Here is a 16833-nt window from a genome sequence, read left to right on the forward strand (position 1 = left end):
TGACAGGTCCTCTTTAGCTACAAGCTTATTCCATCATGTTTACTTAACTTTAAAAAGATGCATTTTTTTAAAGAAATCTATAGCAGAAATGTCAAGGGGGAAAAAAATAAATAGCTAGGAAAAACTGCATTTAAAGAGACCCCACGGATGCCATAAAACCCAAATACTGGATTAAGTCTTAATTTGCTATGGAGCTAAGAAACAGCCTTTTTTTTTTCCTTTTGGCAAAGAGTTTATCGACCTAAAAGAAGCAGTTAAAAATTCTATGAAAAACTTAAGTCCTTCCGGTCAAGGTTTTATTCTTCATTTGTCAAACTTTGGGAGGATTCAGCTGGAGCTGTTGAAACCTTCCTTTACACCAAACAGTATATAGAGACAAAACCTGTGTGTCTCACTTTGTAATATTGACTTAAAAAGGAAGAGACGGCTACTCTCAGCGAGCGTTTCCCAGGGCCAATATGGCCCCCAAGTGTTTCCTTCTGGATCCCCTTATGTCACTCGTTAGCAAGAGAGAAGCGTTAAATGAAGGCAACGCAAGAACGCCAAAAGCTCAGAGGATGGATTTAAAGGAGCACTACACCTAAAGTAAGCCATTAAACAAGCGGGCCTGGCCACACAGCGAGAAAGCAGTGGTCATGCGGGCAGGCACTTAGCGGAACGTCTGATAATTCAATAGACGTACACTACTGTCAGACACCGGGGAATAATACATTGCATTTGATTCCAGAGAAACTGCAAGAACGAGAAAGACTGAAGTCCTGGCTCCTTGGGACATGCTGGAGCACGGCCGCACTGCGCAGTACTGTGCTGTCCGATGACATTTATGATTGGTACCGCTACCAGGCAGCAGGGTGTAATTGCATTTTCTGCTCCAGCGCAATGTTCGCACTCGTGTGTTCCGGATACGGGAACTATTCAGATTCTATTTTTCAGCCTGTCTGTTGAAAATAAATGTGACACTACATCAATGGATAAAATAAACGATATGTCCTTTTACGCCGAAAAAAAGGTAAGGGAGAACTTCTCCAGAGAGAAAAGTGCCGTCACCAACCTCCAGCATAATGACTGACAGCCTGCTGGGGTGCGCATGTGTGTACAGAGCAGGCTGTCAATCAAAGTGCAGGGGAGTGATTACAGTGCGCTCACTGTAGCGTGAGCAGTGAGGGTTACAGTCATGGGTGCAGCGCTGGGGACTGTGAGTGGCTGCAAGGAGAATATACAGTAACTATTTTCGCCCTGTAGCTGCAGGTCCAATTAGCTGGCTAAACAGGATTTAGACACTTCAGCTGTAGGTAAATAGCATTTCTGGAGGTGTTAGATTCCCTTTAAAGCAGGTTAATCCCATGTAATCTGTAGAGACGCTGAAACACAGATGTTAGTGATGTAGCACTTATCAAGCTATGTGTGGTTTACTTACAATGAAGGCTTTATAACTAGGAGATCATCATTGCCAGGTCTGATGTGCATGTGACTGCTAGACTGATTCCGTCCTCTCCTGTGATAAGCAGCTCACTGTCAATAGACTATGTACACAGAGCCTGGTGTGGGCGGGGGTAGCTTTCTCAGTTCTGCTGCATTGCCAAATCTAAAAATTCAGACAGTGTCTACTGCTGCACTCAGTAAACCAAGCGATTAGTGATGAGCGAATGTGCTCAGATGAGGCATTATGCTCAGGTGCTAACCGAGTGTCTTCGGTGTGCTTGAAATCTAAATTTGAGTCCCCGAAGCTGCATGTCTCCTGTCCTGGCTGTTCGATAGCTGCAACGCATGCATGGATTACCCGTTTGCTAGCCAATCCCTGCATGTGTTTCGGCTACCGATCAGCTACGAGTAGAGTAAAGCTGCTACGGGGACTCGAACATGTGTATCAAGCACGCCAAAGTCACTTGGTTAGAGCCCATGCACGGTCACTCATCATTATGGGTGAAACGATCTGCAATTCTGGGATTCTTTGCCGACATCATGCTGCTGTCAGAAGAGGTAGCAAAAACCTGGTGACAGATTCCTTTTAACCCCTTAGTGACAGCCATTTTGCAGCTTAATGACCGGGCCAATTTTTACAATTCTGACCACTGTCCCTTTAGGAGGTTATAACTCTGGAACGCTTCCATGGATCCTGCTGATTCTGAAACTGACATTTTAATTCACGTTAGTGGTAAAATTTCTTCGATATGACTTGTGTTTATTTATGGAAAAACACGGAAATATGGCGAAAATTTTTAAAATTTTGCAATTTTCAAACTCTAAATTTTTATGCCCTTAAATCAGAGATATGGCACACAAATTACTTAAATAACATTTCCCACATGTCTACTTTACATCAGCACAATTTTGGAAACTTTTTTGCTGTTAGGAAGTTATAAGGGTTAAAAGTTGACCAGCGATCTCTTATTTTTACAACAAAATTTACAAAACTATTTTTTTTTGGGGGGGGGGGGGGGGGGAACCACAATCACAATTAAAGTCACTTTGCGGGGTCTATATGATAGAAAATACCCAAAAGTGACACCATCCTAAAAACTGCACCTCTCAAGGTGCTCAAAACCACATTCAAGAAGTTAATTAACCCTTAACGTCAGGGGTGGGGAACCTCAGACCCCAGGGCCATTTACGGCCCTTGATGACATTTATCAGGCCCCTGAGCAGATTTTCAGGGACCGCATTCTTGGGCAGGGAGCTGTATTTTGATTGCCACTAGCTCATTAATTTCTTCTTGCTCTGTTAGCACACACATACAGTGTTCACTACTGAACACTGAAGATCATACAATGTAAGATTATTTCCTGACACCAGTGCCTGAGTCAGTGTGTAATCTCGGGGGGGGGGGGGGGGGGGGCGCCATTTAATTTTTCCGTTAATTAACAGCGCTGTGATTTAAGGCTAAGTGAACACGTACCGGAACTCTCGCGGAAATTACCGCGAGAATTCCGGAATTCCAGTCCGCGGGAAAATCGCATTTTAACCCCTTAACGACCGCCGATACGCCTTTTAACGGCGGTAATTAAGGGTACTAAAACCACAGCGCCGTTAATTCACGGCGCTGTGATTTAAGTGAATAGCGCCCCCCAGTGTCGGATTTTCTCCGGGGTCTCGGCTGCCAGGGGTAGCCGAGACCCCAGAGAACATGAATCGGTCGGTTTTTACCGACCCCCGCTTTTGCGATCGCCGTTACTAACCCTATAACGGCGACCGCAAAAAAAAAAAAAAAAAAAAAAACGATTTTACATTTAATTTCTCTCTCCTCTGATGTGATCGCACATCAGAGGAGAGAGAAATAGGGTCCCCGATCCCCCCCCGGTACCTCTCCGTGGCCCTCCGTCCCCTCCCGGCGGTCCCACGTCCCGCCGGCATCCTCCGATGGGCGCCGCCATCTTGAAAATGGCGGGCGCATGCGCAGTGCGCCCGCCGGGAATCTGCCGGCTCCGGCTGGCAGATTCTATTCATTATTTTGATCACTATGATAAACGATCATAGTGATCAAAATAAAAAAAATAGTACATAACCCCCCCGTTTATCACTCCCTTATATAGGCCAATATAATGAAATAAAGAAAATATATTTTTTTTTTTTTTCAGTTTTCCATTAGGGTTAGGGTAGGGTTAGGGCTAGGGTTAGGGTTGGACTAGGGCTCGGGTCACGACTAGGGTTAGAATTAGGATTAGGGTTGGGAATAGGGTTAGGGGTGTGTTGGGGTTAGGGTTGGAGCAAGAATTGAGGGGTTTCCACTATTTGCCAACTTTGGGGGTCTAAAAATTGGGGTCTAAAAAATCACTTTTGTGGAAATAAAAAAAGACTTTATTTTCACGGCTCTGTGTTTATAAACTTTTGTGAAGCGCTTGGGGGTTCAAAGTGCTCACCACACATCTAGATAAGTTCATTAGGGGTCTAATTTCCAAAATGGGGTCACTTGTGGGGGGTTTCCACTGTTTAGGCCCATCAGGGGCTCTGCAAGCGCAACATGATGCCCGCAGACCATTCCATCAAAGTCTGCATTCCAAAATGGCACTCCTTCCCTTCCGAGCTCTCCCATGCGCCCAAACAGTGGTTCCCCCCCACATATGGGGTATCGGCGTACTCAGGACAAATCGCATAACAACTGTGCGGGTATGATTTCTCCTGTTACCCTTGTAAAAAATAAAAATTTGGGGGCGAAAAGATCATCTTTGTGGAAAAAAAAATAGATTTCTTATTTTCACGGCTCTACGTTATAAACTTCTGTGAAGCCCTCGGGGGTTCAAAGTGCTCACCACACATCTAGATAAGTTCCTTAATGGGTCTAGTTTCCAAAATGGGGTCACTTGTTGGAGGTTTCCCCTGTTTAGGCACATTAAGGGCTCTCCGAACGCAACATGGCATCCGATCTCAATTCCAGCCAATTCTGCGTTGAAAAAGTCAAACGGCGCTCCATCCCTTGCGAGCTCTGCCGTGTGCTGAAATAGTGGTTTACCCCCACATATAGGGTATCGGCGTATTCAGGAGAAATTGTACAACAAATTTTGTGGTTGATTTTCTCTTTTAACACTTGTGAAAATAAAAAAAAAATTGGTTCTGAAGTAAATTTTTTGCAAAAAAATGTTAAATATTAATTTTTTCCTTCCACATTGCTTTAGTTCCTGTGAAGCACTTAAAGGGTTAATAAACTTCTTGAATGTGGTTTTGAGCACCTTGAGGGGTCTAGTGTTTAGAATGGTGCCACTTTTGGGTATTTTCTGTCATGTACACCCCTCAAAATGACTTTAAATATGATGTGGTCCCTAAAAAAAATGGTTTTGTAAATTTTGTTGTAAAAATGAGAAATCGCTGGTCAACTTTTAACCCTTATGACTTCCTAACAAAAAAAAAATTTTGCTTCCAAAATTGTGCTGATGTAAAGTAGACATGTGGGAAATATTATTTATTAAGAAATTTATGTGACACATCTCTCTGATTTGAGGGCATAAAAATTTAAAGTTTTAAAATTGCAAAATTTTCAAAATTTTCGCCATATTTCCATTTTTTTCATAAATAAACACAAGACTTATCGAAGAAATTTTACCACTAATATGAAGTACAATATGTCACGAAAAAACAGTCTTAGAATCAGCGGGATCCATTAAAGCGTTCCAGAGTTATAACCTCATAAAGGGACAGTGGTCAGAATTGTAAAAATTGGCCTGGTCATTAAGCTGCAAACTGGCTCTGTCGCTAAGGGGTTAAATTTCCGCGATTTTCCCGCGGAAAAACTAGCATTTTGCAAGCGTATTTAGCTTGCAAAATGCTAGCGTTTTCCAAGCGATCTGTAGCATCGCTTGGAGAACTGATTGACAGGTTGGTCACACTCGTCAAACATAGTGTTTGACAAGTGTGACCAACTTTTTACTATTGAGGCCGCCTATGCAGCATCAGTAGTAAAAGATAGAATGTAAAAAAAAAATAAAAAATAGTGTTATTCTCACCCTCCGACGTCCCGCGCATCCGTTCCCAGTAATCCTTTGCGAAAATGCCCGCGATGACGTCAGTTCTCGCGGGATCGCGATGACGTCGCGCGAATGACCGCGAGACTTTCCGATCCCGCGAGAACGGACGCCATCGCGGGCATTTTCGCAAAGGACTACTGGGAACGAGAGCGTGGAGAGAGGCGGGAAGGCTGCGCGGGACGTCGGAAGGTGAGAATAACAATATTTTTTATTTTTAAATTCTATTTTTTACAGGGATATGGTACCCAAAGCCCGGAGGACAGTCTCCTCTCCTCCGGACCGTGGGTACCATCCGCAAATGTTCTGCTTACTTTCCGCATGGTGTGCACAGCCACATGCGGGAAGTAAGCGGAACAATGCATTCCTATGGGTGCGGGATCGCCGCGATTCCGCAAATTAATGAGCATGCTGCGGTTTTTACAGCGAAGCGATTCCGCCGCGGTAAAAACCGCAGCATTAGCACAGCATTGCGGAATCCCATAGGAATGCATGGGATGCTTATTTTTCGCGTTTTCGCGGCAAAATCGCGCGGTTAAAACCGCCGCGGAAACGCGAAAAAAACGCCACGTGTGAACTCAGCCTAAGTACCCTTAACTACCGCTGTTAAAAGGCATATCGGTGGTCGATAAAGGGTTAAAGAGAATCTGTCAGTAGGATGAACCCTCCTAAGCTGTCTACATGGACATGTAGGTCATAAGAAGCCGAATAAAATGACACGTTGATATCTGAGTTCTGTTGTCTCATTCCTGTTAAATCCACGTTTTGCTTATATGTAAATGAGCTGTTCTGAACTGTTTAGCGGCAGGTTCCTCTCACCTTCCATCTCACAAGTAGTGTTGCATTAGAGCAGAGCTGTGAGAGCTGCAGCAAATGTGTTTGTAAGAAAACAAAGTTCTGTTCTACTGTTCTTGGTTTGCTACACGTCTCACACTGGTAAATCCCCCCCTTTATTTAAATTAATCTCTAGAGGCAGATTCTCATGCAGATCAGTGTCCAGCCCATAGCCCTGAACAGTATATAATATTCCAAGAGCAAAATCCTGATCACATGACGTGGTGACCGGTCATGTCCAACGTCATTCTCAGCTAGAGGAAACTAATATGGGCCTTATACGCGGCACACATTGCTGCTACTGCTGAAAGCGCAGAGCTTGTATGTTGCTATTGTAATTGTACGGTAGACATAAGCACTATAAACTGCTAAGTGAGCAATGGGCACTGCAGGGAGTAAAGAGTCAGTCAACGGGCAGTGTGCCAGCCGGTTTTGTCATGTGCAGCTCTGCTATACTCACGGCATCTCTGGTGTCCATGTCCCTATGGTCCTCCATGCCAACGATAATGAAGTCCACCATGTCCTACTTTACAATCTCTGATCAACGTTGTCGGGGTACAACAGCCCTGGCACCAGGTAACGCCAATCAACCAAGTAAATGCCGCTCCAAAACAGATTAATGGTAAAGTGCTCTCGTAAATTACTACAATTAGACCATATTTTTCTCTGCTGCCAGGGGTTAGAAGGAATTATGCAAATTTCCCATAACTGTTCTCTGCTGGTAAATGTCAGTGGCAGAAGAAGGAGCCGACGTTTGCTGACTGCTGGATGTAGATTACGTGTTCCGAGTCTATTGTATGGCGGCGGCATCGTTTATTCTATTCTCGGCCAGATCTGCAGTGTCTCCAGTTACTGCGGTGCTGATATGGAGCTATCTGGTCACACCATGCTAGGTCACTGAACATAGCGCCATCACACGAGTAGCCAAACCCACCATCTGGTGTAACCCAAAATCTACCTGTCTAATATGGCGCAAGTCCCCCTCATATCACCCAAACATTGCGAGCATATCCTGTAAGCGGCGAGGTGTGGCCTCCATGGACGTCACTTGTTTTTCCACCATATCCCACAGATGTTCGGTCAGATTTGGACACAAGTCATCACCTTGAACGCCATTATGGTCTTCAGATCAATCCTGGCAGTGAGCATTTGCCTGCTGCTAACGGAAGCCATAGCTAATATTACTGCTACGTAGGGGTGTACTTGTGTTAAAAAAACGTCCATTTTGAATCCAGGACCCAGGGATCCCAGCATAACATTGCCTGGAGCATCATATTTCCTCCTCCAGGAGGTCTTCTTCTCATACTGTATCAGGTGCCATCATTTCTTCAAGTAATTAACACACATGTAAACGGCCATCCAAAGTGAGCAAAACCCAGATTCATCACACCAGGCCACCTTCTTCCATTAACCATCAGGTAGTGATGTGCACATGCCCATTCTGGACTTTTCAGTGGTGGACAGGGTCATCATGGGCACTGTCTGGTCTGCAGGCAATTGTCAAGCGGCGAGTCACTACATGGTATAACATCATGGCCAATTTGTGCTAATGGACCAGACATGATCACCTTGGGCTTTACGACCAGTCACTGGTTCACTAGTTGCCTCTCCTTGGACCACTTTTGGTAGGTACAATCCACTGAAGACCTGATACAGCCCAAAAGACCTGACACTACGGTACTCTGGGACTGCTCTGACCCAATCATCTAACCATCACAATATGGCCCTTGCCCCCTCATGTGCAAAAGTGCACCATTTCGTCCACTGTTTTTATCAGTAGTCTACTAGGATCATTGTTTTTTGCATTTCCCCCTTTTGGTGCAGATTTGAACCAGAACTTTAATGGAGGCGTTTTTAGTGCAAGATGCTGGGAGTGACTCTTAAAGCACCACTGACATTTTTTTTTTTATTTCAGCCCTAGAGTGGTACTACTAATCTACGCTCCCCAAGTCTAGCATTATACTTATCAGCCGCCATCTTCAACTCTTCCCAGCGCCTCTCCAGTCCCGCACAGCCATATTTGTGACCACAACTTCTGATTAACCAGACGTCACAAGCTTTGTGCAAGTCTGAGATCCTCGTTCTGCCTCTCATAGGCCTACATTGAGATGTGACTTCTGGATCGCACAACACACACGGGAGCGATCCACCAGGTCACAAAATGCTGGAGACCGACCGGAGTGGCACAGGTAAAAGATGGCGGCTGGTAAGTAAAAGACACGGTGCCGCCGCTCACTCCGTACACATGTTGAGGTCATATGATGATGGAATCACACAGCAATAAAGGAAAGTTGGATCCCCTGTAATATTAGGGCATAAGTGGGAAAGACAAATCTCCGGAAGGTCGAGCTCAGGCCCGGAGGACTGGCGGGTTCTTACACGCCGCAGGATGCTTAAGCTTACTTCTCACACGGACAGGCGGCTATAATGTGCTGAGGTTTAGGTTGTCTAATCTGGGATTACACCATGCTTTACGAGTCAGAATATCCAATAGAACAGAAGGCCTTGTCACTCCAGCATTACGCTATACGCTCTGCTCCTGCTACAGAGGGGAGGTGGGAGACACCTCGGAAGTAAGTGAACCCCCAAACGCTGGGGTCATGATTAATCGACACTGACACTGTGTCAAACCCATAAAGACCAGATCACACTGTACGGAACGTCTTTAATAGGATCCTAGTCACAAAGCGCAGTGAATGAATGTGTTAGTGTGGCTTTCAGGGAATGCTTGATCAGTGAAGGTTTTGCAAAAGTTTTCCTCAAAGACATAAAGGGAGTCTGTCACCTTATTTTTGCTAATCCCCGAGAGCCGCATGATGTAGGTGCAGAGCTCCTGACTTCAACGATGTATCACTTACTGGGCTGCTTGTTGCAGTTTTGATAACATTTTTTTTCTATGCTGCAGATTCAATAGCTCTCTGAATGCTGAGCTCTGTATAACCCCACCCACACAACTGATTGTACACTGTGCATAGGCAGAAAGCTGCTAATCAGTAGGGTGGGTGAGGTTATAGGAAACTCATGACTAAGGAGGACTACATGGCAGCAGCTATACTAGTCTTCTAGTGATAATGAAAACTACAAGTAACAACTACAAGCAATTAGCCCAGTAAGTGACATCACTGGAATCAGGGACTCGGCCTCTACATTAAGTTGCTCTCAGATTAGGTGGCAAAAAAACTTGGTGACAGATCCCCGTTGGTGACAGGGGTTGACTAGTTTCAACTAGGTTTGGCATATAGGCGAAGTGATGTTTAAATAAACTAGGCTTTACTTACCCATTGAAGGTTCAGCGCTGCCTCCGGTGTTCGACTGCAGCGTTATCATTATACCAGCAGTCAATCACTGAGCTTGTTCAGTCTACATCAGAGCCACTGAGCTCTACAATTGGCTGCAGCCAAACACCAGGGCAGCGGCAAAGAGGTAGTGCTAAAGATGCATGAAACGGGACAACTCCTGTAATGGGGAGAATGGAGACAGAACTACCCCACAAAGTCTTGTTTAGCTAATGGCTGTAAAGCCGCGTTCACACGGCCACCTCACAGGCCCAACTCGGCTGCGGTACGGTTGAAAAATATTCCAACAAGCAGATCCACATGGTTTGTAAATGACTGCAGCTAAAAGGACTGAAGTATGAACACTGCCCAAGGGCTTACTTGCACGGTGTGGTGAAATTGTTATGCTTGCACCGCAAAATGCATACAAAGCGAAATTAAAAAAAAATATATATATATATATATATATATATATATATATATATATATATATATATATATATACACACACACACACACATACATATATACAGCCAAGGATCATTTTTTGCTCACGCATACAAAACTGAGCAGAGTAGACATGCAATGATGTGCTGCAGTCCTTGAACTCCACGTCAAGGAGAACTTAATTTCGAAGATAACAGCCGTTTTACCCGTAGAACTACATGGCTGATCGCAACGTCCATAAGGTAAGATTAGTTGAAAAACCGCCGCAGCAGCCCTCCTGTGATTTCTGCCTGTGAGCACGTCAGCTGCGTGTGAATGCAGTCTTACAGATCCGCATCTCAAACCTGAAGATCTCGGCTGGAAGGATCATTGGTCCCTATTATGCAGTTAGCTCAAGTAATCAAATTTAGGGAGGTCACATGGACGCAAAAACTCACCTTGACTAAAACGGAGGAACTTTTGTTAAAACAGCTCAACAGTTAAAATCGTAACAATAATTAGTGAATAATTATAGAGATACACAGGTCTGCGCAGTAGCTGGAGATGTTGGGATTGTGTGATCAAGATATTTGCAAAGTTATAGTCTAAATGGATTACTCATTAGTGCTGAGGTAAGAAGAGGCTGCTCACACTGCTGTCCACCCTGTCTATGTGATCTAGTACTGGAGATACCAGAGGTGCTGAGGGTAATAAGAGGCTGCTCACACTGCTGTCCACCCTGTCTACGTGATCTAATACTGGAGATGCCAGAGGTGCTGAGGGTAATAAGAGGCTGCTCACACTGCTGTCCACCCTGTCTACCTAATCTAATACTGGAGATACCAGGGGTACTGAGGTAAGATGAGGCTGCTCACATGGCAGTCCACCCTGTATGTCTGATCTAACATGGATGGCCGCTTTCCAAGTATCTAATGCACCAGCCCTGCTAATTAGCATATGATGGGGTGCATGATAACAGCTGTCAAAATAACCCAATGTTTCTGTGCGGGTCAAAGTGGTTTGTTGGATTTATGCAAGAAAGCAAAGGAAGATATTCTCACTTTATAGCCAAAGGTCATGTGCCTAACAGCGCTAAAAACTGCACAAGAATAAACTATCAACTCCAACCATAGATCTATGAATACGATGGCGATCTCCAATCAAACACGATCACAAGTCCTTGACTTGTCCTCATCTTAGAGCTGTTTCAGGAGCTGGGTAGACCAAATTTTCATCTCTTTGATAAAGTGCGGCATTACTACATGCACTATTTGGATAAAAGTATTTAGTTACTGACAACATGCCACTCTAAATCCATAGGCATCACCCAATACTTTGCAGCTATAAGAGCTCCCGCTCTTCTTGGAAGACTTTCTATGAGATTTTGGAGGCATCTGGGATTTTTTTGCCCATTCATTCAGTAAAGTATTTGTGAGGTCAGATACAGACATTGGATGGGAGCACCTGGCTTTTAATCTTCATTCTAGGTCATCCCCAAAGATGTTGGATGAGGATGAGGTCCGAGGTCTGTGCGGCTGGTCAAGATCTCCTGCACCAAACACCCCCAATTATGCCTTTACGGACCTTGCTTTGTGCACTGGGCAGTCTCACTGGAACAAAAAAAAGAGAGCCACCCCAAACAGTTCTCACCAAGATGGAAGCTATAATTGACCAAAATGTCCAAAGGAGGTTTGGATTCTGCAGTAATGGATGCAGCAGAGCAGTGGTGACTTCTGCCTTCTGCTCCACAGCACTCGGCCCCCCACTGTGTAACGTTATGTGGTCTCCACTTCGTGGCCGAGTTGCTGTGGTTCCTTCCGCTTCTCAATGTCACTCACAGGTGATGGAAGACGACTTAGAAGGGAAGAAATGTCCTGAAAGGATTTGTTACCCCAGTGGCTCCTATTACAGGACCGTGCTGTCATCTGAGAGCTCTGCACCACCGGCCATTCTGTCACGTTAGTAGAGACAGACAGCAAGGCGGGGGCCGGAGGTTACACACCGGGGGGAAATGGGGCTGGATGTTATATACCGGGGGGGGGGGAACAGGACTAAATAAAAAACTGGAATTCTGTGATTAAGAAGATACTTTTCTCCATATCGTTATCAGCATACAGGTCGGGCAGTTAGGACTTCAGGTAAGAGGGACGCCCACCACCGTGGAGTATCGCCCACACAGGCTGCCACACCACTCCCCCAGTGACCGATGCAAGAGATAGATGGCTGAAGCACATGAGGCGGAGTAGAAGGACAGAGCTGGGCAGGATGTTCTCCACGATCTATGGCTGTTGGGATCATCCACTGCTAATTCATGTACGTTCCGGTGTTATTCACAATCACGGCCTGCACATCACATAGGGACCCATCTACGGTATCATACACATCTGGCGGTGGATGCGAGCGCGATCACACACTACGGATCATAAAAATCGGCCTCAATGTTGCTAATCTCATCTTTTACCAATACCTCACGTGCAATAAATCTGTGCATACAAAAAGTGTGCAAATAAAAGCTATACCAAAGAATAGATCAGAAAATAAAAGCCAAGGATCAGTTTTAGGACTCATACTCACCTGCGAGAGACTCGCATGATAACGTGGCTCTGCCGCCGGCACTCGAACCGGCGCGTACAGCTACATGTATTTCTATGCAGCCGCACGCTCCGGTTCCAGTGCTGGCAGCAGTGCCAGGTTTTCACGCGAGAGACTCAGACAAGAATCGTGCGAGTCTCTTGCAGGCAAGTATGAGCCCTTAGCTTGTGGACACAGTGCTCCCCAATACTGACAACAGAAATATCTGCACAATCACCACATTATGGCACCTACATCCCCCATTTTCCATAACACGGCAGGGATCACACTGCACAACCCGGCCCCATCTCCTCCTGGGCCACACACTGAAGTGCACTGCACAGCCCTCCTCCTCGGCCACACACTGCACAGCCCTCCTGCGCAACACAATTGCACTGCACAACTTAGCCCTCCTCCTGGGTCACACACTGCACTTGCCCTGCCCCTCCTCCAGCAGTCACACACTGCAATGCCCTCCTCCAGGGGTCACACACTGCACAGCCCTGCCTCTCCTCTGGCAGTCACACTGCCCGGCCCACCTCCAGGGACCTCTCACAGTGCACTGCCCAGCCCACCTCCAGGGATCTCACACAGTGCACTGCCCAGCCCACCTCCAGGGATCTCACACAGTGCACTGCCCAGCCCACCTCCAGGGATCTCACACAGTGCACTGCCCAGCCCACCTCCAGGGATCTCACACAGTGCACTGCCCAGCCCACCTCCAGGGATCTCACACAGTGCACTGCCCAGCCCACCTCCAGGGATCTCACACAGTGCACTGCCCAGCCCACCTCCAGGGATCTCACACACTGCACTGCCCAGCCCACCTCCAGGGATCTCACACACTGCACTGCCCAGCCCACCTCCAGGGATCTCACACACTGCACTGCCCAGCCCACCTCCAGGGATCTCACACACTGCACTGCCCAGCCCACCTCCAGGGATCTCACACACTGCACTGCCCAGCCCACCTCCAGGGATCTCACACACTGCACTTCACAGCCCTGCTCCTCCAGCAGTCACACACTGCACTTCACAGCCCTGCTCCTCCAGCAGTCACACACTGCATAGCCCTCCTCCTGGGTCACACACTGCACAACCTAGCCCTTCTCCTAGGTCACACACTGCACTGCACAGTCCACCTCCAGGGGTCACATTGTACTGCACAGCCCTGCCACTCCCCCGGCAGTCACACACTGCACAGCCCTCCTACAGGGGTCAAACACTGCACTGCTCAGCCATGCCCCTCCTCCGGAAGTCACACAATGCAAATCCCTCCTACAGGGGTCAAACACTGCACTGCTCAGCCATGCCCCTCCTCCGGCAGTCACACAATGCAAAGCCCTCCTACAGGGGTCAAACACTGCACTGCTCAGCCATGCCCCTCCTCCGGAAGTCACACAATGCAAATCCCTCCTACAGCAGTCAAACACTGCACTGCTCAGCCATGCCCCTCCTCCGGCAGTCACACAATGCAAAGCCCTCCTACAGGGGTCAAACACTGCACTGCTCAGCCATGCCCCTCCTCCGACAGTCACACACTGCACAGCCCTCCTACAGGGGTCAAACACCGCACAGCCTTGCCCCTCCTCCATCAGTCACACACTGCACAGCCCTCCTCCTGGCTCAAATACTGCACTGCCTTGCCCTCCTCTGGGGTCATACACTGCCCGACCTTCCTCCTGAGTCACACACTGCACTGCATAGCCCTGCCCTCCTCCGTGGGCTCCCACACTGCACTGCACAGACCGGCCCTCCTCCGGGGAAGCCACACTGAACTGCCAGGCCCTTCTCTGGAGGGCTCACACTGCACTACACAGCCCGGCCCTTTTCTTGGGGGAAGGGGGTCACACACTGTACAGCCCGGCCCACCTTCAGGGATCACACACTGCACTGCCCTGCCCACCTCCAGGGATCACACACTGCACCTCCTCCAGGGACCACACACTGCACTGCGCTGCCCTCCTCCAGGGACCACACACTGCACTGCGCTGCCCACCTCCAGGGACCACACACTGCACTGCGCTGCCCACCTCCAGGGACCACACACTGCACTGCCCACCTCCAGGGACCACAAACTGCAATGCGCTGCCCACCTCCAGGGACCACACACTGCAATGCGCTGCCCACCTCCACGGACCACACACTGCAATGCGCTGCCCACCTCCAGGGACCACACACTGCAATGCGCTGCCCACCTCCAGGGACCACACACTGCAATGCGCTGCCCACACACTGCGCTGCCCACCTCCAGGGACCACACACTGCGCTGCCCACCTCCAGGGACCACACACTGCGCTGCCCACCTCCAGGGACCACACACTGCACTTCACAGCCCTGCTCCTCCTCCAGCAGTCACACACTGCATAGCCCTCCTCCTGGGTCACACACTGCACAACCTAGCCCTTCTCCTAGGTCACACACTGCACTGCACAGCCCTACCACTCCTCTGGCAGTCACACACTGCACAGCCCGGCCCTCTTCTTGGGTGGGGTGGGGTGGGGGTCACACGCACACCGCACAGCCCGGCCCTCTTCTTGGGGGGGGGGTGGGGTGGGGGTCACACGCACACCGCACAGCCCGGCCCTCTTCTTGGGGGGGGGGGGGGGGGTGGGGGTCACACGCACACCGCACAGCCCGGCCCTCTTCTTGGGGGGGGTGGGGTGGGGGTCACACGCACACCGCACAGCCCGGCCCTCTTCTTGGGGGGGGGGGGGTCACACGCACACCGCACAGCCCGGCCCTCTTCTTGGGGGGGTCACACGCACACCGCACAGCCCGGCCCTCTTCTTAGGGGGGGGGGGGGGGGGGGAGGTCACACGCACACCGCACAGCCCGGCCCTCTTCTTGGGGGGGGAGGTCACACACTGCACAGTCCGGCCCTCTTCTTGGGGGGGGGGGGAGGTCACACACTGCACAGTCCGGCCCTCTTCTTGGGGGGGGGAGGTCACACACTGCACAGTCCGGCCCTCTTCTTGGGGGGGGGGGGGGGGGGAGGTCACACACTGCACAGTCCGGCCCTCTTCTTGGGGGGGGGGGGGGAGGTCACACACTGCACAGTCCGGCCCTCTTCTTGGGGGGGGGGGGGGAGGTCACACACTGCACAGTCCGGCCCTCTTCTTGGGGGGGGGGGGGGAGGTCACACACTGCACAGTCCGGCCCTCTTCTTGGGGGGGGGGGGGGAGGTCACACACTGCACAGTCCGGCCCTCTTCTTGGGGGGGGGGGGGGAGGTCACACACTGCACAGTCCGGCCCTCTTCTTGGGGGGGGGGGGGGGGAGGTCACACACTGCACAGTCCGGCCCTCTTCTTGGGGGGGGGAGGTCACACACTGCACAGTCCGGCCCTCTTCTTGGGGGGGGAGGTCACACACTGCACAGTCCGGCCCTCTTCTTGGGGGGGGGGGGGGGAGGTCACACACTGCACAGTCCGGCCCTCTTTTGGGGGGGGGGTCACACTGCACAGTCCAGCCCCTTCTTGGGGGGGTCACACTGGATAAAACGGCCTAGATATTACACTATAAGTGCCCCCTAATTCCCAACACCAGCCGTACATACAGCACCATCAGCAGAGCGCCCCCTGCCGGCATCAGCGCCAGTAACGGTCCCCGCTAGGTAATGATGTCTCCTCTGTATGCTGCCGAATACTTACAGTTCCTGATATCTGAGATAAACACGGCCAGGCCCCGCATCCCATCTCCCTTGGACACGGCAGGCATCTTCCCCAGAGAGAAGGGGGCAACGCCCGGATCCAACAAGCAGCGGAGGAGCCCCGGGCCGGTGCGCCGTGCTGTAACGTGACCGGGTTATGACTGATGCGTCTCCTCCGGCCCGGCGCGCCCCCGTCTACACCTCACACTGAGAGCAGGAGACGGGACCGCGCACTGATCCGCATAGATCGCGCCGGAGGGATGTCACAGGAAGCGCGGTCACAGCACCGCCTCCTCGGCTTATATAGAGGGGGCGTGGTTCTGTTGTGGACGTCACGTGATTGGACGAATCTTCGAACATTTACATATGTGCATGTGATTCTGCCGGCTGTGGCTCCAGTCAGGTGCGGGTGTCCGCGGCGGGTGCGCGGGCATGGTACCGTTACTGGGGTAACCCTTCAAGGGATGGTCCACCTTTGACATTTATATAGAAATCGCACCAGGAAAATACAGTTTGACAATGTTTGCCGAAGCATCTCTTATTTAATATGCAAATCAGGGAGCTGGTGCACACTGGGAGTGGTCAAAGAGCTCTCATTTGCATACTAAATACACCTAGATTTAT

General features: G+C 49.4%; 1 protein-coding gene across 2 annotated transcripts in view; it reads right to left on the reverse strand.

Moving 5' to 3' along the window:
* The window catches only part of AP2A2 (adaptor related protein complex 2 subunit alpha 2), a 72427-nt gene extending 55947 nt beyond the window's left edge, over positions 1-16480 (reverse strand). For both annotated transcript variants that reach the window (XM_073554353.1, XM_073554352.1), the window contains exon 1: positions 16211-16480. In XM_073554353.1, the coding sequence (XP_073410454.1) occupies positions 16211-16277 (67 nt within the window). In that variant the 5' untranslated portion in view covers positions 16278-16480. The remainder of the gene's footprint in view (positions 1-16210) is intronic.
* Positions 16481-16833: the final 353 nt, after the last annotated feature.

The sequence above is a fragment of the Dendrobates tinctorius genome, unplaced genomic scaffold (genome assembly GCF_039654945.1).
Source record: "Dendrobates tinctorius isolate UK_male_01 unplaced genomic scaffold, ASM3965494v1 ptg000211l, whole genome shotgun sequence".
Lineage (NCBI taxonomy): Eukaryota > Metazoa > Chordata > Amphibia > Anura > Dendrobatidae > Dendrobates > Dendrobates tinctorius.